This window comes from Balaenoptera physalus (assembly GCF_965194825.1).
Source record: "Balaenoptera physalus genome assembly, chromosome: 16".
Classification (NCBI taxonomy): Eukaryota; Metazoa; Chordata; class Mammalia; order Artiodactyla; family Balaenopteridae; genus Balaenoptera; species Balaenoptera physalus.
The window spans coordinates 82,377,232-82,401,869 of record NC_138898.1 but is presented as its reverse complement, the minus strand read 5'-3'; the positions used below and the strand labels follow the sequence as shown (position 1 = coordinate 82,401,869).

The following is a 24,638-nucleotide window of genomic DNA, read 5'->3' as shown; positions in this document are numbered from 1 at the left end:
CCTTGGCTACACATTGCACTCACCTGGTGAACCCTGAAAAGTACCTGGGGGCCTGCTGAGGGTGGGTGTACAGCTGAAGTTGGAAAACCAGAGTGGCAGGGGGCCAGCCTCCCTTGCCGGATGCCTGGGCCTTCCTGGCCGGGAGAGGTCGCTGGCAAGCTGCCTAACCAGGGGCTTGAGCATGGCACATCCGCCACCAAGTTCTGGGGGGACCACCCTGGGCGGGGGCCTAGCTGCAAGGCAGTGTCCATTTAAGGAGCCCCTGCTTGCTGCTCCTGGGGCTGCCTCACACCCGGCTCTGCTATCTTTACGCCTGCAGGCTCCCCCAGGCCGCTGTGGGGATGGCACTTCTGGACCCTCCGAGACAAGACTGAGAACACCTGTTACATCCCGTGGAGCACACTGCTTCCTAAATCAGAAGCGCCACTGCTCCCCGAATGTCAGGACCCAGGGCCGTGGGTTTAAGCTGGTTCCAATAATACCCGTTCACTGCAATGCCAGCAGGGAGGTGATGGACGGGAACGACCTATTGGTTTGCCTGGGCTGTCCCAGGTTGGGCACCAACAATTCTTCGAAAATGGGCAGAATCACAGAGAGGCGACAGAAGTCGGGTGAGCGGGCAGGAGAGGGGAGTGGTGACCAGAAGCGGGTAGCGGGGAGACTTCCAGGATCCTGGGAACATTTTCTATGGGTTTTTCCTGGGAGCTGGTTCCCCAGGTGTGGTCAGTCTGTGGGAATTCACGGAGCCACATGCGTAAGATCTGTGCACGCCCCACGTGGCTGCTACTTCACTACCAGAGAAGAAAAATCCCAGAGGGCAGGCTGGGTGGAGGCCAAAGGTTCAAGTTCTTGCCTTTCTACGTGGCTCACATGCCAGGGTGTACCTCTAGGGTCCTCAGAACAAAGGTTTGAGGGGGCAGAGGCAGTAAGGAGGTGACCTGAAGATGGATGGGGAAAAGGACTCTACAACATCCCTTCTGGGACTTCTCTGGCGGTCCAGTGGTTAAGACTCCACGCTTCCACTGCAGGGGGCACAGGTTCGATCCCTGATCAGGGAACTAAGATCCCGCATGCCACGTGGTGTTGCCAAAAAAAAAAAAGTCCCCTTGGTGACACCTCCCCCCCCCCTCACTGGGCCAGGACCAAGCAGCTCCTCAATGGCACTCATCGCTTTAGGTGAGAAATGTTTTTAATGAGGTCAACCTGGGCTTGGAGCATAGTTTCTCACAGGTAATTTTTTTTTTTTTACTCAAAGCCTTTTTCTGAACTATGGCATAATTTACCATAATGAAATGTGCAGATTTTAGGTGTGCCGTTAGACGAGTTTTGACAATTGTATACTCCCATTTAGCCACCACCCCAATCAAGAGAGAAAAACTGGGAGACTGGGAATGACATACACCCTACTATATATAAAAAATAGATAACTAATAGGAACCTGCTGTATAGCACAGGGAACTCTACTCAATACTCTGTAATGGCCTATATGAGAAAAGAATCTAAAAAAAAAAAAGAGTGGCTATATGTATAACTGATTCACTTTGCCATACACCTGAAACTAACACAACATTGTAAATCAACTATACTCCAATTAAAAAAAAAAAAGATATTGAACATTCCCATTACTGCAGAAAGCCTTCTGTCCCTTGCCTGTGGATCCCTAAGACCACCCAGAGGCAACCCCTGTTCCAGTTTCTATCATCAAAGATTATTTGCTGGTTTGCGTGCCTCACAGCCATGAAATCATACGGTGTGTACTATTTTGTGTCTGGCTTCTTTTGTTCAGTGTATTGTTTTTGAGATTCATCTGTTTTACTTTATGTCGTTTTGTAGCCACTTTTATTGCTGAATATATATGTATGTTTATATATATTTATAATGTATTATAATATATTTTAATTTATCCCTTCTCTTGTTGATGACATTTGGTTGTTTCCAGTTTTTGGCTATTATGAATAAAGCTGCTATAAACATCCTTATTAAAAAAAGATTTCCTGGCTGGCTTCCTCTGTCCCAAATTCCCGTAATTCCACAAAAGCAGCTCAAGTTTGCCCCCAAGAACTCCTTTGCACACCTCGGCCCACCCAAGCGCGCCTGAGTCCCACCCTCTCCACGGGGTGGGTCCTATAGCACAGCGGTCAAGCATCTGCTGAGATGGGGAAGGACCCCGCTGACATGGGGCCAGGCAAAAACAAGCACACAAAGCATTACCGTAGTTTGACTGCGGGAAGGGCTGTGGAACAAGGAAGCGTTTTATTTATTTATTTAAAAAAAAAATTTTTTTTTTAAACTTTTTGGCCGCGCCCCGAGGCATGTGGGATCTTAGTTCCCCAACCAGGGATCGAACCCGCGCCCCCTGCATTGGAACCTCTGAGTCTTAACCACTGGACCGCCAGGGAAGTCCCCAAGGAGGGGTTTTAAAACAGAGCAGCTGTGAGGGTTTCCTTTGGATGGGGTGTCTGGGAAGGGCTCGGAGAGGATGAGATCCAGGCAGGGGAAGCAGCATACGCAGCGGACCCCAGAAGGAAAGACCCCCTAACTCGCGGAAGAGAAATATTCTACGGCGCTGTGGTCCAATTGTGTATAGCCAGGGAAACATGGAATATCATCTATACTTTGTAATACATCGTTGAGTGGAAAAAAGTAAGCCCCAGAAAACACACAGCCAGATCCCCTTGTCAGGTGTATACACAGGACAAAACTGTTTGTAAAAGTCAAGGCAAAGATAAGTGTGGGTGCACAGCAGTTACCATCATGGCATGGTCGCAGTGGGGGGTATTCTAATTCAAACAATAAACAAACGTAACTTGAAAGCTAGGATCGATAAGTATGTCACAGAACAAGGATGATGAGTAATTGCATTCTGTGCACCTGAGGTCCATTAAAAAAAAAAGGAAAAAGAAGGCTTTGAAATGTTTGAGGGTCTATGTCTTAAGCAGCTCACTTTGGCTGCATGGAGAGCAGTTCCCACATCTCACTGGCAATCTCGCTGTTCTATCTCTGCACCTGCCTCTCTGTATCTGCTTGAGTCCCATCTTCTCTTAGGTGGGGGCAGCTGGCTTCATACTCCATTCACTATGGACAACCGGGGGGCCGCCCAGGGGATGCAGGACCCAGAAACCGAAGCCCGTGAGCCTGGCCATATCAGACCCCTGGCTCCTGTGTCCCTCCAGCTGGGAGCCTGGGAGGACGGTCAGGAGCCCCAAGAGGAGGTCTGCTCAGCTGCTACCATCTTTACCAAGTCAGCAGTATCAGCCGAGCCCCCCGAGATAAGGAGTCGGACACAGACGCACATGTATTTCTGCAGGGGTTTCAGGGACAAGAAACCAAAGGGGGTGGATGGAGGATGGGAGGAGGACATCAAGGAAGAGCTTGGAAATGCCTTCACAGGGGGTTACAGCTCAAAGGTGTACAAGATACTCAGGTGAAGAGAACCAGAAGTCAGACACGCTTTGCATATTCCATACCCAGGAACATTCTTTACCTGTACCAAGAAGCCCATGGCCCTCTCAGCCTCTTTTTCTTCCTAGCACTTTTGGGGCAGAATAGTAGAGACATACTTTTCTGTACCCAAGAAACAGGCCAGTAACAGCACGATGACAAATGGGCCTAGTACCTGGTCTCAGTGGAGGTGGGGCGGTGGGGGACACCAGGGTATGGAAGGGACTGAGGCTGCCTGGGGTGTGGCGGGCGGCTCCTTTCCTACCAAAGAGGGGCAGCTGCCACTCAGCTCCGATGTACTGTTACATGTGGGCCCTGGGTTGCAAGATCTGCCAATTTTTCCAGAAAAGCTGGAAATCCAGATTTTGGTGATCTCTCTCAATATTTAAATGTTGGTGTACTTTTTTTTTAAGCATAATTTCCACTTTATTTTCTTTCCAGGGGACAGTATTCTTCAGTCTTTAAGGACTTAGCTCCTTCCATGGGCTTTGGCGGAGGTCGTGGGGCAGCACCAGCAGGTCTAAATCGGGGTGGAGGTGTTCGGTCCTTCCGGGCTTCCCGAGAACGACTCCTGACTACCTTGCGGTGAATGGCACAACTCACACAGTAATGCAGTTTCACATACAGCTTGGGAAGCACATAGGCATAGAAAACCCTCACTTTGGAAATGTCCCTGATGGCTGCGGCCTCTACGATGTTCCGAGTGACGAACTTCTTAATGGCCTCATCCTCGGGCACGCGTCGGGCACAGTTGGCGCAGCAAACAGGCTGCATGAGGCCGCGGCCCTTTTTGGCACGACCATTATTCCTTCTTTTCTTGGTCATCTTGGAAGTGAGGAGGCGAGAGCTAAATGTTGGTGTACTTTTCAAAAAACACACCGGGTGGGCCAAAGAAAACATGTCTGGCCTACAGATTCCCCATTTTTCCTTTCCTAGACCCCCTTAAGTTCTCAAATGTCTTGGGATTTAGGGGCAGTCAATTTCCTGGATGAAGGGGTGTCTGTGTGTGTGACCACTCATGGGATCGGTGCCTGGAGTGAGGAGGCGGGGTCCCGAGCTAACGGCCCCTGGGACCCCTTAGAGCTCCCTGGGCTGCCTCTGAGGTGGGGTCAGGAGTAGGTTAAGCGAAATGTAAACCAGGTGAAGCAGAAGATGGCCTGTGACCATCTGCCGGCTCTGGGCATCTCAGCTGCTCCCTGCTCCAACTGGGCTTCAGCACCTCCAGCTGGGCCTGTTCAGCCTCGACTCCTAGCAAGCTGGGTGACCCTGGGCATGCCCTGCATCTCCCTGCGCTTTGGGCTGGCGCCTTGTCACTCCTAGAGTCAGAACACAGGGCCTACGTCGGAAGGATCGTGGCTCCAGCTTTGCCAAGCCGCTGCCCTGTCCACCGCAGTTCCACGGGCCCAGCGCTGCGTTAGCTGGGGATGCAGATGTGATGATGTGTTTACATAAGCGGGGTGGATGCAGGGAATAAACAGAGAAGGGCAAGCAGGGGAGTGCTGGGGGTCTGGGACTCAGGGAGGGCACCCTGGAGGTGGTGGCGCTGGAGCAGAAAGTTGAAGCAGAGCTAAGTGTGGGAGCAGCTGGGATGTCAGAAAGGAGCCCTGAAGTCCCCGGATGGAGCCAATTCCTGCTGGTCAGGCCAGCCTGGGTCCAACCACATCACACTACAGCATACCCGACTGCTTTGTCTAGGAGCCCACGGGGTGTACCCCCAGCATCTGCCTGCAAAGGGTGGCACCTACGGCCAGGTATGACCCCACTCCGCCCAACCCTAAGTCAGGACAGCCATCGTTGAAACGAACCTGGCATTCTCTCTACTGAGTCCAAACAAACCTAGAACAGTGCTATCCAGGAGAGCTTCCTGGAATGATGAAAATGGTCTACACCCGCGTTGTCCAGTTGGGTTAGCCACCAGCCACGTGTGGCTACTGAGTGCTATGAAATGAGGCTAGTGTGGCTAAAGAATTGAATTTTTAAAAAAATCTTACTTGATTTTAATTAATATGAACTTAGCTAGAGTTCATATTAATTAAATGTGAACTAGAGGCTACCGACTTGGACAGTACAGTTCTAGAACTTTTCTACCCATCACTCATTCATTAGCAAGCAGCCTCCACCTGAAACAATGCCCATGTCGCCTCCGTGGCCTGCAGCTCCAGGTCATTCGGCTGCGGTTAACCCCCCAAGCCACAGGCCCTGGGACCATTCCAGGTTCTGATTCCATCTCTGTCTCCATGATGTCCGGAACCTCACTGAGGTCCTCAAGAGTGAAGGACTAGCTGCTGGCGTGAGGCGGGGTCTCGAGTTTACCACTACTTTCCCCCAGGAAAAGCCCCCCGGTTGTTCACTTAGCTCAGGGGGTAAAATGTTTAGCACTGACATTTAGCTCTTTTTTTTGTTTGTTTGTTTTTGGTTTTTTCTTTTTGGTTACGCTGCACGGCTTGCAGGATCTTAGTTCCCAGACCAGGGATCGAACCTGGTGATAGCGCACAGTCCTAACCACTGGACCACCACGGAATTCCCGACACTTAGCTCTTTTAATGGGCTCAACCTTGAGCCAGGGAGAAAGGGCAGGAAAACTGCTATGGTGCCCATGAGTACCTGACCTACCTGCCTCTCTCTTCACCCTCCCGTTACCAAGATGGGCACACTGAGGCTTTGGGACAGTCTCACCGGGGCTCTTTCCACTGGTCCTCAATCTCAACGGTCCAGGAGGGCTAGGGTGGCATGGGGGACACGTAGGGCAACAACAGCCAGGGCTGCCAGAACAAAGCACTGGGGGCCTTAAACAACAGAAGTTTATTTTCTCACAGTTCTGGAGGACGGAAGTAGAACAGAGTGCTGGCAGTGTTTCTGGAGAGGACTCCCTCCTGGCTTGATGAAGGCTGCATCCTTGCCTGGCCTTCCTTCTGTGCACATGTGTGGAGAGAAAGCAAGCGAGCTCTCTGGTGCCTCTTCTCCTAAGGACACTAATCCTGTTGGATCAGGGCCCCACCGTTATGACCTCTTTTAACTTTAATTACTTCCTAAAGGCCCATCTCCAAATACATTCTCACTAGGGGTTAGGGCTTTAGCATATGAGTTTTGGGGGGGACACAAACATTCAGTCCACAATACCCTTAAAGACACTGCCAGCTACTGAGAAGAGACCTGTGAAACAACTGGACAAATGACCAGAGATGATGGGAAAAGGGCTGAAATGAACATAAGCCCATGAGAAACGGTACAGAATGGTTCCCAAGCTGAAGGGAAGGGGCTCTGAGCTGAGCCGCAGCCTAGCTCCCCAGGGCCTGTCTGCACCTGGGGGGATCAGTGTGACTGCCACGTGCCTTGGCAAGTCCTCTCCTTTATGGACTCAGTTCCAAATCCATGAAATAAAAGAGCTGAACTAAAGATGTCAGGCTGGGTCCAGCCCAGAGTGGCCGAGAACTAGCTATTCAGTGTGCTAATATTCTCCACCAGGGAGGGCAGCGCTTACACCCAAATGGTGCCGTCCCAGACCTTAGGCTGGGGCAGGAGAGGGCTGGAAGGGACCCCTTTGTGGCCAGCCTCCAGCCCTGCACCTGCCTGCCCTGGGGCAAAGAACCCTCTGGTTGGTCTACTCTCCCTAGCTGTCCCAGGCTGGGGCAGGCTCAGTCAGCAGCAGAGCTACGCTGACTAACTGGACAGGGGTCGTCAGCCCCTGCTGCTTCCAAAGTGCGCCTGGCCTGTGGGTCCAGCTATGGCTGAGACATGCCTGCAAAGGAAGCCCCAGCCCAAGCTGTCGCGTTGTCCTGCACTCCTGGTTGATGGTGGCACCAACTTCCCAGAGTCAGGATGGGTCGAAAATCAACACAGGTACCCACTGTCAGCTCCTTACTACCTAACCTCTCCTGGGGGATGCGGCGTTTTCTTTTGCTGGGTTTGTACATGTCATTACCTCTCTGAGCTGCCTGGAGCAGCTCAATGACAGTCTAGTGGCCCTGCCCCACAATGAGAAGGGCCAGGCCCCAAGGGCCTTCCACGGGCTCTGGACCAAATATTTCACTTTTATTAAAATTCTCACTTGGCTGTGGCCTATATCCCAGGGCCACATCCAACTTGCCAAAGTTGTGGAGGGAGAGAAAGTAAGGGAGACAGTGGCGTTAAAGTGATCAGAACATAACGATGTTAAAAGGAATTTCTGATGAGCTGGCTAAGTCAGTGTTATCACCCCATTTTGCAGATGAAGAAACTGAGGCCTGGAAAGGCTAACACTCCACCAAAGGCCGTGAGTTAAGTGGGCAGAACATGCTACGTGTGACTGGTAAGTGGGTAGGCCTGGGCCTCTGTGGTGCCAGCATCCTCCACCTGCACAGGAGGTGGGTGAGCTTCTTGCTACATCTTTGGCAGCCGCAAGAAGGCTCTTCCAGAGCTCTCTGAGGGCAACAGGGGCCAGAAGCTGCCTACCCACCGCCCTGGGGCAGGTGGGTATCTTTATGGGGTCTGGCACACTTTACCTCTGGGACAGCTGTGAAGCCCCAGGGAGGGCACTGCTCAGGCCCAGCTGCTCCCAGAGCCTGGAGCCTCCCCATCAGCTAAATCAGGCAGGAAGGTGGAAAGGCCTGGGGGTGCTGGGACCTGGGCCAGTTTCCAACATTTGTGGAGGTGAGAGGGCTCTGGACCTGTGAGGGGGCAGCCCCTGGAGGTGTGGACTCAGCTTCAAGGGCTGGGCACACTGGGGATGCTTGAGTGTGGGCGTGGCTACCTGGGCCCCAGGGCCTGGCAGACAGATGTCTTCACCTGCACATGGAGGGGGACAGCGGGGGAGCTGGCCACAGAGATGGGCAAATACCCTGATACGAGAGCAAATAAAATCAGGGCTTTAACTATGGTGGGCCGACTAGAGGCTGGCTGCTCTGGAGGTGAAAGGCTTAAGACCTGCCACAGCCCACTGGGGGCCTGTGAGCTGGCTGGGGGAAATAAGATGAACGGTGACAGAGGGCCCCAAACAAGAAGACAAGCAAATGCCTCAGGGCTGGCATGTGTGTGCATAAACACATACCCCCAAATGGAAGGTGACATAGAGGGGTCCTTCACCTACCAGGCTGTCTGATGACACACTGCGTGGCGAGGTGGTGGGAAGCAGGCCCAGGACACCCAGACAGGGATGTCAACGGGAACCCCTTTCCGCAGGCACTACGTGAGGACTTTTCCAACACACGTGCTCTGACCCCGGGTTCTGCTTCTAGGCATTTGCCTGCAGGCATATTCTCACGCACGCAAAATAAGGCCTGTGCCCCAAGTTACATGGTATGGCATTAATTGTAAATAATGACAAAAAAGGTTGGGAACAAAGGTCCACCTGCAGAGTAAGTTTAAAGATATGATGGTCACCTCATCCTTGGGAAACTGTGCAACAGTTAAAATGAAGGATGTGAATCACCACTAAGACGAACTTCAGCTGAAGAATACCATGGTGCAGAATGGGAATACTGAGCATGGTTTAATACCAATTTATGTTAAAAAAAAAAAAAAAAAAGAAAATACTACATATGCGTATTTGCATACACACACACACACACACACACACACATATATATACACACGCACACACAGGAAATATCACCGAGATCCCCACTGATCTCCTTGTCTGTGGGGGCGGGAATTGGTTGGCTGAAGAACAAGGGTGGGAGGAAGCTTTTACTGGGCACCTTTGTGTAACTTTGGAATTCTAATAAATTGTGAATTTGCTATCTATCCAAAAATTAAAAACAAAGGGAAAAAAAAACAGAGGCAAGGAGGCGATAGGGCCAAGGTGGACTGCCAAGGCAGGGGAGCCAGGTAAGAGTGGGGTGCCACCGGGCGGCACTGAGAGGGTGCAGGAAGGAGGGTGTCGTGGCCAGCGGCATGGCGTTGGGGGCCAGACTATCCCGGGGATCAAACCCCAGCCCTGCTGTTGACTTGTGCTGTGACCCTGGCAGTCACAATCCTCTCCTCCTCCCTGCCCAGGACCCAGGCGACAGCCCAGACAGCCTGATGCCAGAATGGAGGAGAATCAGAGGATGACGGGGCTCCCTGCCTCTCCCAGGCTGGGGTACAGCCTCTCTTGCCCACCTGCAACCCTCTATTTGGGAGGGGGCCTGACCCTGACCCACCTAAGAAGCCAGGTGACCTGTCATCTTAAAGCAGACCCTGGCACTCTGCATTCTCACCAGCTAGAAGCTGCTTGGTCACCATCCCCCCCACCCCCAGTAAGCCTGGGTCCTTCAGGGGTGGGTAAACAAAGAATGGGGAAGGCATCCCAAGATCTCCAGCCTCAATGTGAAGACAAACAGCCCCCCTAAGTCTTCCTGAGACCTGGTCTGTGCTCACCCTCCTGCTTAGAGACCACAGGACCAGACCCAGTCAGAGAGGCCCAAAGCAGAGCCTGCAAGGGGGGAAAAGAGCATCTCCCAGAGCCCCAGACCATCTGGGGACATCTAGGGGTTATGGAGAATGGCAGATGCTCAGGGAAGCCTAGCCGATGACAGCCAAGGCCTGATGAGCAACTCCTAGAGGCCAGGCACTGGATGCACAAGAGCACATGAGGCTCCAACAGGACCCCAGGGGCTCAGCAGCACTTTCCAGATGTGAAAACTGAGACTTACTGCAGTGAAATGACTCCAAATGTGGCATGTGGACTGAATGTCTGTGTCCTCCACAAATTCATATGTTGAAGGCCTAACCCCCGATGGGATGGTATTTGGAGGTGGGGACTCTGGGAGGTGATTAGGTTTGGATGAGGTCATGAGGATGGGGCCCCGTGATGGGGTTAGTGCCCTAAGAGGGGAAGAGAGAGATCTCGCTTGCTTTCTCTGTCCATGCACATGCACCGAAAAAAGACCATGTGAGGGCACAGGGAGAAGGCGGCCATCTGCAAGCCAAGAAGAGAGCCCTCACCAGGAAGTGAATCTATTGGCATCCTGATCTTGGATTCCCAACTTCCAAAACTGAGAAATAAACTTCTGTTGTTTAAGCCACCCAGGCTGTGGTATTTTGTTATTGCAGCTCAAGCTGACTCATACAGGTGGCACAGTGAGGGTTCAAACTCAGATCCGTCAAGACTCATGCTCTCTCACTGACAATCCTCTCCACACACCACCACCCCTGACCCTGCAACACCTCCACCTCTCAACTTTCTTCTCATTCTCACTAGCCTGGATTTGTTGTCTGTTGTTCAGTATGCATTTTATTATATTAAATACACATAAAATTTACCATCTTAATGATTTTAAGGCATACAGCTCAGTGGTATTAACTACATTTACACTGTTGTGCAACCATCACCACCATCCATCCCCATAACTCTTTTCGTCTTGTAAAACTGAAACTTTGTCTCTATTAAACGATAACTCCCCATTCTCCCCATCACCAGCCCCTGTGTGTCACCATTCTACTTTCTGTCTCTATAAATTTGTACAGTATTTATCCTTTGTGACTGGCTTATACCACTCAGTCCCCAAGGTTCATCCATGTTGTAGCAGGTGTCAGAATTTCCTTCCTTTTTAAGGCTGAACAGTATTCTACTGTACGCATACACCACATTTTGCTTATCAATTCATCAGTCAATGGATACTTGGGTTGCTTCCATGTTTTTGTTGTTGTGAATAACGCTGCTGTGAACATGGGTGTACAAATATTTGAGACCCTGCTTCCAATCCTTCCGGGTATACACCCAGAAGTGGCATTTCGCTAGCCTAGATCTCCCACACCACATTCTCTCTCATTTCCTTTTCCACTGGGCCATTTCTCTGGGCCTTTTCCCCCAGTTGTCCTCTTCCTTACCTGCCCTGCTCTCCCCTCTCCCACGAGCCTTCTTCGGCCCTGGGATTACACCAGTGCCCAGATCCTGACCGAGGAGGCTGGACAGAGCCCACCCTCTCCTCATAACAGGGCCATCCCCTCCCGCTCCCACGCTGCTCCAGCTCACCATGGGCCACACTGGCCAGGGCTCTGTGCTTTTGCACATGCTGTGCCTCCTTCTTGGAAGTCCCTGCTCTACCTCAATGCTTCAAGCCTGGCTCAATGCCACCTCTCCTGGAAGCCCTCCCCGACCCACCTGGACTCAACTGTACTTCCTCTCCTGTACCTCGAGCTCCCCCGAGCCTTGAGGACTTTCCTCTCACCAGATTAGTGTAATCAAGATCTTGGAGAGCTGTCTTCCCCACCGTGCTGTCTACAACGAGTCCGGGGTTGGTGTCCAAGTCCTTAAAGGGCCAGCATGTGGCACAGAATGGGTGTCGAGACACACTTGGGAACTAGTGGAGATGAAGGAAGCCTCAAGGGCCAAGACTCCACGCTAGGTGTAAGGAAACCCCAGAGAGCAAGAATGAACCACCTCCACGGTGCAGCCTCTGCCTTCCCAAGCCACCGTCCCACGGGCTTGATTCCCCCTGGTGTGGCAGACAAGCCCTCGGAGGCTGGAGGCACAGGCTTCCAGACCTCACAGGCACCTAACTGCTCCCACGGGGACCCCCCTTGGCCGGTCCCTGCCCTTGGTGGGTGAAGGGACGAGTCTGCGGAGGACATCTGCCCTCATGGGACAGAGGTGTGTGCGTGGGGTAGGGGTGGGGGTGATGCAAGAACCTTCATTCTGCAGGAAGACGCAGGGGTCCTGGCTTTTGAGAACAAGCGATCCTCAGGGCATTAACTCTGGGCAACCTTCCAATGGTTTGATTTTTTACGGGGCGTTTTAACAACACAGCTGGTGCCCAAGCGAGGCCGACAGTACAGGTGGGCACTGAGGGGTCTCGCGATCGCCACTATCTGAGAAGGGCTCCCAGGACCTTGCTGGGAGCGGAGAGCTCATGCCTTTGAAAGGACACCGGCGCTCTTGGTTCTGACAAGCTGCCCTTACAGCGGGCCGCCGGCCTAACCACAAAGGTTCTCGGGCCCACGTGCCTGCAGACTCCTCTTCTGCTGCTAGCCTCCCCATCCCCGGCCCCCTGGGTCAGTCTGTCAGTCCCCACAGCTCACTCAATTAAAAAAAACACACCCCTAGTCAAATAAAAATCAGAATTAGTCATTCCATCCTGCAACCACCAGCTCAGCCCTTCCAACAATTCCAAAGAAGAACAGACCATCAGCACCGTGGGGACAGAGGCCACCGCTACCCCTTCGCCAAGGCGTGCAGTCCAGCCCAGGGCACTTCGGTCCTCAAAAAATATCTGTTGGATTCATATCAATGATCAGCTCACTGTGGGTCGGATGCCTAAGCCCTTGATGTAAAATTTCCCACTTAATCTTCAGTGGAACCCAAAGAGCTCGATAGCACGGTGCCTATATTAAAGATGGGGAAACTGAGCCTCCTTTGAGGCTCTCAACAACTTGTCCAAGGTCACAGAGCTGGTAAGTGGAGTACGTTGGATTAAAAATACATTTTCTTGACTCTTACAAGTGTGTACGCCCCCTGAGAAATGGACCTTAGCACAGGCCTGAACCCCAGTCTGCTAGGTGTCTACTGTGTGAATTGGGGTGAGTTACGAGCTGCTGACTCCACCGTCGGCTGGGAGCCCTCCTTCCTATGGAGCCTGGTGAGGGAAAAGGATGGAAAACCCTACTGCAGGCTGACACGTAGTAGGCTCTCAAGAAAGATCGCTGAGGCTAAAAGCTTTGTTTGTTCTAAATCCATCCTATCAGTCACTGCCTCAGTGACTTTTGAACTCTGAAGGAAAAAGATTGAACTTTGAGAAAAAATTTCCACCCACTGCCTTTCCTACTCAAGAAAGGGAGTAAATCGTGGGGTGGGGAGGGGCTCAAGGAAGGTAGGCCTGGTGGAGAGGCCCTGAGGGTGGAGAGGAAAGTCCAGGGGAGCGTCCAGGAGGCCCACCTTGGAGGGAAAACTAACCCTACCTTGAACGTATGCACCTTGTACTGCCCAGGGTCCGAGGCCTGTGCAGGAGGAGGGAGGCCTGACTTGACTGCCCCCCTCTCCCTTCCTGCCAGAACTATATACCTCCTGGCAGCCTAGGCTCAGATCAGGCGGCCACAGCCTAGGCTGGGTCAGCTAGGGAGCCCCCTCTCCACTGACAGCTGCCCAGGGCCTTCAAGGACCCCAAGAGCTACAGGAACCTACATGTCACACTTCCTTGCCTCCACTGATGCACCCGCTTAGGTGACACCAAGTTCCAGTGAGCGCTGTACCAGGAGGACCATGGGCAAAGCCTGCTGTGGCCAGGTGCTTAACCTGGGCTATCCCTTCCCCATAATCCTGTTCGCCCACAAAGACACCGAGGCTCCCAGAGGTTCAGTAGCCCAGACTGTGGTCACCCAACTGGTATGGGACTCCAGGCTCCTACCCATACTAAGCTAGTGTGGTGGTTTACGAACATGGACTCTGCAGCCAGAGGCCCTGGGTTCAAATCCCTACTCCTCAGGTATGTCCAATGGTGCAGCCGCTGTGGGAAACAGCCTGGCAGGTCCTCAAAATGTTAAACACAGAGTTACCACGTGACCCAGCATTTCCATCCCTAGGGATCTACCCAAGAGAGATGAAAACACACATTCACACCAACACTTGTACACAGATGTTCACAGCAGTGATCTTTATGATAACAAAAATGTGGAAACAATCCAAATATGCATCAATGGATGAATAAACAAAATGTGGTCTACCCAATACAATGGAATACTATTCTATCATAAAAAGGAATGACGTATTGACACACAGGCTACAACACAGATGAACCTTGAAAACATGATGCTGCGTGAAAGAAGCCAGTCACAAAGAACCACGTACTGTATGATTCCATTGATAGGAAATGTCCAGAACAGGCAAATCCCTAGAGACAGAAAGCAGATTAGTGCTGCCAGGGGCTAGGAAGTGTCTGCTTATGGTTTCTTTTGGGGTGACGATGGACGAGTTCTGGAATTAGACACTGGTGATGGCTGCACAACTCTGAACACACAAGAAGCTGCTGAGTTGTGCACTTGAAGAGGGTGAGTTGTATGGTACACGAATTATATCTCAATAAAGCTGTCATTAAAAAAAAAACCCTACTCTTCACTTGTTGGTTTTGTGACCTTGAGCAAAGTCAGTGTCTCAGTTCCCCCATCTGCAAAACGGGGCCAGTAAACGTACCTACGTGCTAAGGGTTATTGTGAGGATTAAGTGAGTTAATGCATGACGTGCTCCAAGCCGCTGTCTCACTGGGTGCCAGCTCTTTCCCTCGGTCTGACTCTGCTGCCCACGCTGCCCTGGCTCACCGCCATCCACTCACCCACCACACTGCCCTTTGGTTCTGCGCACTCGCCAGGCTACTACCTTTTTCTTTTGTCCCCCAAATTTCTGTAAAACATACATGTTATCAAACTTATCATCCTGATGATTTTAAAGTTTACTTTTCAGTAGTTATGTGCATTCGTATTGTTTTGTAACTGATCTCCAGGACTCTTCATCTTGCAAAACTGAAACTCTATACTCACTGAATAACAAGTCCCCACTCACCCCCCCTCACCAGCCCCTGGCAACCACCACTCGACTTTCTGTCTCTATGAATTGACTTCTCTAGGTACCTCATGTAAGTGGAATCAAACACTATTTGTCTTTCTGTGACTGGCTTATTTCACTTAGCATAATGTCCTCAAGGCTCATCCATGTTGTAGCATGTGTCACAATTTCCTTCCTTTTTAAGGCTGGATGATACTTCATTACATGTACAGACCACATTTTGCTTATCCGTGTGTTTGTCTGTGGGCACTTGGGTTGCTCCCACCTTTTGGCTATTGTGAATGATGCTGCCATGAACATGGGTGGGCAGATAAGACCCCAGGCTTGTAAGCCTAGATCTCAGAGGTCAGAGTGTGTCCAATATATTATAATTAAGGCAAGGAAGAGTGTAAGGCATCCAGAGGTGAGCTTCCCCTTAGAAGGTGTAATTTAACACACTCACCACAAACTGAGTGGCTAAAGGTTTTGGGGAACTGGCAGCTGGGGGTGATGCTGGTAGGCCTGTCAGCTTGTGTCAAGGTACAGCACTGGGTCTTGGACAACCAGAATCTGACTGCTCCAGCACCGGTGGGACTAGGCTGGTTTATTCAGGGCTGGTTCTTCAGACCGGAGGTCTGTTATAAGAAAAACATTTGCCAGCAAGCGCAAGCTCAGTCCTTTGCAACAGAAGATGACTTAGTGCAGTGGAGCACTGGTCCTGAGGAGGCCTGGACATGCACCTGGTGTGAGGACAGAGGGGGACCAGCTCTCCCACCCTATACCCTGAGGCACAGGTGATCCCAGAAAGCCACTTACCCAGCCCCAGGGTGGCTTCAAGAGCTATCTGGCTGGATGAAAGCTGGCTAGGGCGATCACACATTCTGGTTTGCCCTGTTGTCCAGGGTAATTATTTTTAGTGCTCCCTGTTATTCTCAGAAGTGTCCCCATTTGGATGATAAATTACATAGTCACCGTATCAGTTATCCACGGCATAACAAATTACCTGAAAACCTAGTCGCTTGAAACAACAAACTTGTGTATCTCTCACAGCTCCTATGGGCTAGGAATGTGGGCATGGCACACCTGGGCACTTCTGGCAGAGGGTTTCTTAGGAGGTTGCAGCCCAGGTGCTAGCTGGGCTGCGGTCATTGGAAGGCTTGCCTGGGGCAGGAGGATCTGTGGTCAAGGTGACCCACTCACAGGCTGGCTGTTGGTGGGAGGCCTCGGTTCCACTCCACTGTGGGCCTCTCCACAGGGATGCTTGAGTGTCCTTACAACATGGCAGCTGGCTTCCCACAGAGCAAGAGAGAGACAGAGCAAAGCAGTGCCAGGCAGAAGCTATCTTTTTAAGCCCTAGCCCCAGAAGCCTCGCAGTATTGCTTCTGTTCTCTTCTGCTCATTAGAAGAAAGTCACTAATCCAGACCCCACACTTAAAGGCAAGGGAGGTCTAGCTTTTGAAGGGAACAGTGTCAAAGAATTTGGGGTATTTAAAAACTACCACAGTTACTCTAAAACTAGGGCATGTGTGGTGGAGACATGGGGCAAAGCCAGAGAGGACAGAAGTCAGACCAAAGAATATTCACAATGTCAGATAAGGATCAGGGGGCAGCCTGAGAACGGTTTTGAGCAAGGCAGAGATACAGTCAGAGATTCAGAGTGAACCATGACATCTACCCCAGCAGCACCTCTGGTGAGGCCAGAGGGCCTCCACGCAGCCCCCGCAGTACCAGGGGTCCCCTCCTTCTGGGTCTTTGGGCCTCTCACCCTCTACCTTTGGCAGAGAACACACCTTTTCTTCCCACTGGACCAAAGCTCCTTTTGTGTCTTCCACTGGGCCCTGCACACAGCAGGTGCACGTTGCAGGGTTTCTGCATGAACAAAACATACCAATTTGCACCAACCCCAAGCTGTGGTCACACGGGCCACAAGTCCCGGCCTGCACTCTGCATACACCTTTCTCTTTCCAGCCTCCAGGCCTTTGCTCCTGTGGTTCCTCCTGCCCAGAGGGCTCTGGCTGTGCTAACCATTCGCATTGTCCTGGAGGCAGATGGCACTGGTGGCAAAGCTGTTTGGATAATTCAGGGGGGAGATGAGAAGGACTGGCGCCGGCAGAAGCAGGGGGCTCGGGTGAGGGGGGCGACCTCGCTAAGCAGCTGGATGTGGGGCAGGCCAAGGACAACTCTGTGCTTTCCATACCTGGTGCCTGGGAGCTGGGGCTGAGCCAGCCCCTTTCTCTGGGGCAGCAACAGGTCATGGATACCCCAGGCGGGCGTGGGAATTGGCTCTGGGGCTCACCCTGTGCTCTCCCCACCTCCTCCATCTGTGCCCACCCCCTCCCGCTCCCTGCCCGGCCTGTCTTCTTTCATCCCCAGCACCTCTACCTCCTGACATTTCCCTATTCCACCCAGACTCAGCTCACAGTGCCACCTCTTCTAGGAAGCCTTACTTGCGTGCAGCTGTGGGATGCTACAGCATTTTGGCTGCCCCTTTCAGAGCCCTAAATGCCTGGCGTCCTTGGCGAGGTACCTGGAGGGCAGTGACAGAATCTCCACTTCCTAAATCAGAATGTGATTGTGTGCGCATTAAGAAGCCTTAAAAAAATCTCCTAACCCTGGGCTTTTCAAACTCTGCCTCCGCAGACTGTCCCTGACCAGCTTAAAGGGCATATTCTCTCTCAGCTAATGCTTACTGGGGTTTACAGTGGACCAGGCTCTATTTGAAGTGCTTGTCATGGTTTGTCTAAGTCCTCACAACAACCTAGGCAGTGGACATGATCACTACCCGTTTTAGAAACTGAGCACACAGAGAGGTCAAGCATCTTGCCCAAGGTCACACCGCCAGGATGTAGGGGTGCTGGGATTCCACCCCAGGTGCCGGGTTCCAGGCCCTAACTCCCCTGCCAGCCTGTCTTTCTCTAATGCAATCAAACAGTGGCTTCAGCCCCATGCACTCAAGAAAACAGTGGACTCTGAATGGACTTTTTGCAACTTTGAGCTTTTCTCCTGTAAATGCCTCTACCCGAGACTTTCAGACTGCGGGTCCGGCCCAAGTGGGCAGTGTGGGTTTCTGTGAGCACGTGCTTACTGCATATCACTTCGGTGCTTTTTCTTGCCAATCAAATGAGATGGACTTTCTGGATACAAGCATTTCACAGGCAAAAAAAAGAGGGTGCTGCAGCTTCCTGTCACCTGAACTTGCATTTCAGGATAATGATCTTGCCCCTGCCCCCGCTTCATTGCCATGGACTCTCAGTGGCCCCTGGGGAGTGGATGTCCAAACCGGTGTGATTTTAGACCTGGCTGAGTGGTCTCAGGACAGGTTCTGCGACCTCACTTCCTGGGTTCAAATCCCAGCTCTGCTACTTTTGTGTGTCCTTGGGCACTCAAGGTCCTCAGTTTCCTCATCTGAAAAATGGGGACAATCCAGCTCCAACTTTAGAGGGTTGCTGTGAGGATTAAATGAACTAACAGATATATGGTGCTTGGAACAGTGCCTGGAATGTAGTAAATGCTTTACAAGTGTCAGCTATTATTGTTGTCATTGTTGTTTTTAACCGTACACTTATTAATTATTCCCAGTTTTCCCTTCCGGGGTTGCAGACAGCAAATTGGGGTCCCCAAGGAGCCCCACCTCCCAGTGGCCACAAGCTTCCAGGCAGCCGGCCCCAGCTGCAGTGGTGGATCCTGATTAGTTCATGATAGTCTCATTTCCTGTAACTGTGACTGGTGGAGGCATGCTCACGTGCCTAGTTCTGACCAATGAGATGAGAGTCTGCGTATGAGGGGGTGTGTTCCCAGAAAGGTTTTCTCATAGACCCTGGGAGGCAACAGCCCTTTCGCTTCCCTGAGTCCTCGCCACCCCGTCCTGTGACTGCCCATAATGCCTGGAGCTGCCTCAGCCATTCCACAGAGCCAAAGAGAAAGACCGGGCCCTTGATGACATCACCAAGCCTTTAAGTTACCAACCCTCAAACAGCCGGATTCATGACCTCATCGCGCAAAGTTCATACTTCTTATTGTTTGGGCCAGCTTATTTGCAGCCCAAAGGAGCCTGCTGATATTCCATGGTTGGTCACATTACATCTTTTTGAGATTAAGCCCATCATACCAGAGGAAGGATCTGAGCTCAGCTGTGCTCTCAGGGAAGACTTCCTGGAGGAGGTGAGGCTAAAATGGAATCTAAAAGAAGGAGCAGGTGGACAAGGGGGGTAGGGCAAAGAGCAACATTCCAGGCAGACAGACAAAGGCCTGAGGCTAGAGACACTATAGCGTGTGTGTATGCACGCAAATAATCTTTGTGGCTGGGAGCCATGTGAGATGAGACTGGAATGGTGGGGTGGGCTGCGGCGGGCCCTTGGCCAGGCTACAGAACCTCAGGCTATCACAGGGCGAAGCTTTGTGGTAGCCTTGATTTTGCTCAGCTAGGCTCTCCGCCTCCAGCTTTGTGCCTAGAATAAGTGCACTCAGCCTGCCTTCTGCCCCCTATTCCAGCCACACTCAGATGCTACCCCGAGAGTTGGGGCAGGGGCACTGGGCCTTGTTTCTCCAGGTGTGATTCAGCCTGCCGAGCCTCTTCCAGCCCCCAAGGCACTCAGAAAAGACTCTGGCTGGAATCTGGGTCACTCTGCACGAGTCAGACATCCATCAGATAGGCAGTTACTAAGTGCCTACAAAGCAGTGTGCTAAGCACAGCAGAGAAAGGACCTGGTTCAAATCCCAATCCTGTTTCTTCCCAGCTGTGTGACCTTGAGCAGGCCACTTTACTTCTCCAAACCCAGTGTCTTCATCTCTTTGGAACAGATGGTAAAATCAGTGGTAGCTCTGTTATCTCTGGTACTGGAAGTGGGGTGGGGGGAGAAGGAAAAGATAAAAAGATGCACAAAAAGCTTCCTGAAAGTAAGGTTTATAATCTAGGTGGTGGGAGAATAAGACAAGCAAACGATATACTGTTACGGAAAAAAAGTTCAGAAGTGATGAAAGGTTAAGGGGAGGAAGTAGAAAGTCTAGATGGGAAGTGATGAAGGACACGCATTCCTGGCAGAAGATAAGGCCCACAGAGGCAGGGCGGAAGGGATGCAGAAAGATCTACAGGTTCCATCCCGTGCTCCTAAAGCTGTAGAACAGTACGCTGCAAATACAAGGGCTGGACATAACTGTTGAATATGGGTGTCATTGAACCTGTAATAGCAAATCTCTAAGCTTGAGCCAGAAAGATGCTGATTCAAATCTGGGCTCTACCACTTACAGCATGACCTTGAATGAGTCACTTAACATTTGAGCCTCAGATTCCTTCGTTGCAGATTCCTTCATTCCACCTAATTCACAGAGTTGTACCGTGGCATATGCAGGATACTGAACCAGGATCTGGCTAATTCCTATTTTAAAGCCCTAAGATACAGAGCCACCTCCTGCAGGAAGCCTCTCAGGCTCCCTCAGGCAGTCCCCCAGATCCTTCTGCTAGCCCCTAGGTACTCCCTTCCCTGCTGTATTGTGATTGCCTCTTCTTCCTTTCCCACCAGGCTCTGGGCTTCAAAGAGGAGGAGGCAGGGTATCTCAGCATCTCTTGAACCTAGCTGCACCCGCACACGGAGTGGGCATCTACTGATGCCACATCCCTCCCCAAGCCTCCACCCAGGTAGGCATGAGAGGGAGGAAGTGACTAAGTCTGCTGGGGGTGGAGGGAAGAGGGGTTCATGAAAGTTTTGGGTGATAGCACTAGATCTTGAGGGTTGAATAGTAATTTACTGCTGGGGGGTGGGAGGAGGAGGTCCCAGGGAGAGAGAGAGAGAGAGAACTAAAGCAGGGAGGTGTGAAGGGAAGTAAATTGTGGGTCACACAGTATTTGCCAGAGAGTGACTAAAGATGAGAATTCTGGCTTCAGATCCCAAAGGGTCTCAAATGCCATGCCGAGGATTCACCCCTACAGGGAGTGACTGAAAACTTGTAAACAAGGCACAGTGACAAAAATGACAGGGCTATGGGCCACCACTTGGGGGCAGGTACTGATGGAAGAATCAAAAAAAAGGGCCAAAAGTTCTACCTGGATGACTGATCATTGAAAATTGCTTAAATAATATATCCACACCCCGCTACCCCTTATACTTGCAGAAAAGCCAATTTCCACAATCATTCCATGCTACACACACACAACAGCTCTGTGAAACCTAGGGGGCCAAGTGGTGCTGTCTTCATTACAGATGGACAAAGTCAGAGCCAGAGAAGGAAAGGGACCTTGCCATGGTCACACAGGCAGTGAGGGGGCTAGTCACAACCTGAAGCCAGTGTCCTGGCCCAGAGTGCTGGGGAGGCAGGCCTTTGGCCATTTGACAAATGTGCTCAGCACCTTCTAGGGCCAGACCCTGCACACATGGAGATGACCTTTGACCTCTGAGTCATCTTGAGACTGGACTGGTCACCTGGGCCTCAGACCAGCTGCCTCTTGCAAGAGTGGGAGAAGCGGGGCCCACTGAGGGGTGCGGTTTCTGTGGTCAGACAGGTCAGCAGGGGCTCACCCCCAGGACAGGCCTATCTACGAGTCCTCCAAACTGGACCCTGGGCTGGGGGCTGGAAGAGAGCCAATCGCTCCGTAAAGGGAAAGGGGCAGAGGGAGTGGCCCTCTGCTGCCTTTCTAAGAAGCCCCCAAATGCCCCCTCCTCCCAGCACCCAGGCCCCGCACAGCAGCAGCCTGAGTCATCATCCCGGTGGTTTGAATGGTAGCCGAGAAATCAGCCAGGGGGCTGCCTGGGGCTGACGGCCAAGGGTTGCAAAAACAAGGCCATTTTCTCTTAACTCCAGCCTTGGAATCTCAAGACAGGCTAGGGGGTGGGGAGCAGAGGGCAGGTAGATGCAGAATGGGTGGGTGTCAACAACCAGACGGGGCTGGGGTGGGGGGTGAGGAGGGGGGCGGTGGGGGGGGAAGCTCAGAATCCGAGCTGTTGGCTTTTGTTTTCAAATGACCTGTTTAATAATTACCTTTGCAATCAAAGGAGCCAGGGCCCAGAGAAGGTGCGGATTCCAACCCTCCAGACCCCAGCAAGCAGCCAGAGAAGAAAGTAAACAAGATGCCACTGGCTCTCATTCCATCTCGCAAACAATGGCGGGACTGAGCTGCCCGCTCACACACACACATCGAAGTGAGATTTCCAGGGAAGAACTTTAACAGGCAGATAAGAGGCTCGGACTGAATTATTTCCCCACATCCCGGGAGCTCCCCTGAACTCAGCACCCAAGCGGGGGGGTAGCCTAGGGGCCCGGCATTTTAACATTAACCTTGACCTGTAATTTATTCATTCATTTTGCAGAGAAGGAGAACTACCTCCGCCTCAACGCCCGGAAAACCCAGCCAGCAACAACTTCATCCCTTTCAACAGTCACAATGGTGGACAAACAAGGGATTTAAGTTACAGCGGCTAGCTTGCACTCACACTCCACTGGGCTAGGGCTCCTTAAAAAAACACCACCCTAATCCAAGCACCCACCGGGGCTCACAAAAGTCAGACCCTGACCGGCAGTGGGAAAAATCCAACTTGTTTTTTTTTTTTTTTTTTTCAACCTCCCAAGGCCTTCAACTATTTTTCCTCCTGCAGCATCCAAGCCCAGCCTCAAGGCAGAGCCATAAACACGCCTGCTCCTCCCTCTTCCACGGTTCGGCAACCGCCCCCCCCGCCCCCCCCAAACCTTCCCGGACCCAGAGGAGAAAGAACCACAGCGACCCTCACCCGCAGCCCCCTCCTCTGCCCTCCCCCAGCCGCCCGCGCCGTCCGCAATCCTCGTAGGCACCTTGAGATAAACACCCACTAATGATTTTATGATTTTCTGCTCTGGGTAGCCGCGCTCAGCAGAATCCCTTCCCCCGCCCAGGCGACGGGGGCCGGCCCAACAGAGGGATTGGGGGATGGGGGGGCGTTAGTTTGTTTTTTACACTGCCGCGTCTCCACACCTGTTTTTCATTCATTCATTCGTTCGTTCATTCATTCATTAGCGGATTCGTCACAGCTGCCTCCCCAGCCCTCTGGATCTCGGGGAGAGGATGGGAGGGGGCTAGGGTGGGGGAGACAGCGGCAGGGGTGCATCTTGTAGGGAGGGTCGGGGGGGAAGGACCCCGTTGGAGGGCATTTTGGGTGGCTTTGTCAAACACAAGACGAGCGATGCGGCGGGGGCGGGGCGGGGGCGCTCCCCGGGGCTCGAAGTTGTTTTCCGAGCCGCGGCGGCGAGGACAGCCGCCCGGGTGCGCCTCTTTGTCTCTCCCCGGCCGGCGCCGCGTCCCCGCGCGCTCACCTGGTCTTGGAGGACAAGAAGGCAAGTTTGATCAGGCCGTAGGTGAAGAGCGGGATACTCTCCTTGGCGACGCTGGCAACTTGCAGCCGGTGCTCCAGTATGTGGAGTTCCATCGTCCGCCCGCGCTCCGCGGCAGCTCATCCGCGGGGGGCGAGCCGCGGCCCCCGCCCCCTGCACGCCCAGCCGGCACCAAGCGCCGCGGGCAGCCGGCCCGGTGACCGGGAGCTCGGCGCCGGGCGGGCCGGGGCGGACAAAGGGGAGGCCCGCCAAGCCGCAAGGGGCCGCGGGCGGCGGGCGAGGGCGGCAGCGCTGGCGGAGCAGCAGCGCGCGGCGCCCGGCGCGGAGAGCAGCTGGTGTTCGCTGTAACAAACAACTTGCCACTCAAACGCCGGCCCGCTGGGCATGCGCGGCCGCCGCGGGGCGTGCCGGGACTTGTAGTCGCGCGGCCCGGGCGCCGGCGACCGCTGATGTCAGGGGCTGGGCGGCCGCCCTAGGGGCCCGCCCGATGCGCTTGGGGAAAATGCTGGAGCGCGGGTCCCCGCAGGCCCACGGGGAGGCGGAGGGCAGAAACGGGGGCCTTTCGAGCCAGCCTGAGCCTGAGTGCAAGCTCTGTCCCTCAGAGCTCGGGACTAGGCGCTTTTGGGCGCAAAGCGAGTCGCCCACAGAACTCGCGCGCTGGAGGAGACCTGAGTCTGGGAGGGGAGAGATTTGGAGAAACCGGTAATTACAGTGCAGAGAAGCAAAACAGAGAGGGGTGCGGGGGACAGAGATGGGGCCTTGGGGGGTTTCCTGGAGGAGGGGACATCCAGGCTGGGTTCTGAGGGATGAACGGGAGCTCGCTGAGGAGGGGGAGGGGACGCGCGGGGTTGGAGGCCAGCAGTCTTCCAGGCAGAAGGAACAGCGTGTCCAAAGGCACAGAAGCGTGAAAGCCCCCACGGTGCTGTGTTTGGCTTTGTTGGAGCGGAAAATGTGAGGGAGGAGAGGCAAGAGATAAGGCAGGCGCAGTCACCAGGAGTCCGGTCGAGAGGGTCATGTGTGCAGAGCTAATGAGGTGGCCGTTTATCCGGCGGGAGAGCGGGTGATGGGGACTGAGAATTAGGGAAAAGTCCGAAATACACCCGAAGGGCTTCCCACCCCCGGGCTGGTGTGCCCGTGACTACGTCCCGCAACGGCTCCCCGTTAATGGCTGACTGGAATTTTGAAATTTTCTAGGTTAAAGTTACTGGTGCTCTGCTCGTTGGCAGAGTAATTTGGGGACGTGATGGGTCAGGTTTACCTGCTGGGCCTGTCTGAGAACTCTCTTGGAGGAAGATTCTGGTCATGCCCTCTCACATTCCTCTCTCAGCCCACCTCTGTGAGGTAGGGACACATCAGGCTACCGCATTTCCACAAAGGGCCTTGAAGCCTGCAATCTGGTGGCTCTTAAAGCGTGTTGACCCCCTTCCCGGTTTACTTTCACTAAAGAATTTATCACCATCTAATAAAGAAT

The 24,638-nt window shown here is 52.8% G+C and overlaps 1 protein-coding gene, 2 long non-coding RNA genes and 1 pseudogene across 4 annotated transcripts in view; 2 read left to right on the top strand and 2 right to left on the bottom strand.

The window, feature by feature from the left end:
- The window catches only part of CASTOR2 (cytosolic arginine sensor for mTORC1 subunit 2), a 59,432-nt gene extending 35,976 nt beyond the window's left edge, over positions 1-23,456 (bottom strand). Inside the window, exon 1 of the mRNA XM_082432405.1 lies at positions 23,150-23,456. Coding sequence (XP_082288531.1) covers positions 23,150-23,262 — 113 coding nt within the window. The 5' untranslated portion in view covers positions 23,263-23,456. The remainder of the gene's footprint in view (positions 1-23,149) is intronic.
- LOC309645592 (small ribosomal subunit protein eS26 pseudogene) lies at positions 1,523-4,536 on the bottom strand (annotated as a pseudogene). Its single transcript has one exon. The product of its transcript is annotated as a small ribosomal subunit protein eS26 pseudogene (transcript).
- On the top strand, positions 9,671-22,675 carry LOC309646305. The gene is made up of 2 exons (XR_014255270.1): positions 9,671-19,033; positions 22,174-22,675. It is a non-coding gene; the product is annotated as an uncharacterized lncRNA (long non-coding RNA).
- Positions 23,457-23,963: 507 nt separating the features above from the next.
- Positions 23,964-24,638, top strand: part of LOC309646279 — a 394,596-nt gene continuing 393,921 nt past the window's right edge. Inside the window, exon 1 of the long non-coding RNA XR_014255240.1 lies at positions 23,964-24,508. This is a non-coding gene — a long non-coding RNA (uncharacterized lncRNA). The remainder of the gene's footprint in view (positions 24,509-24,638) is intronic.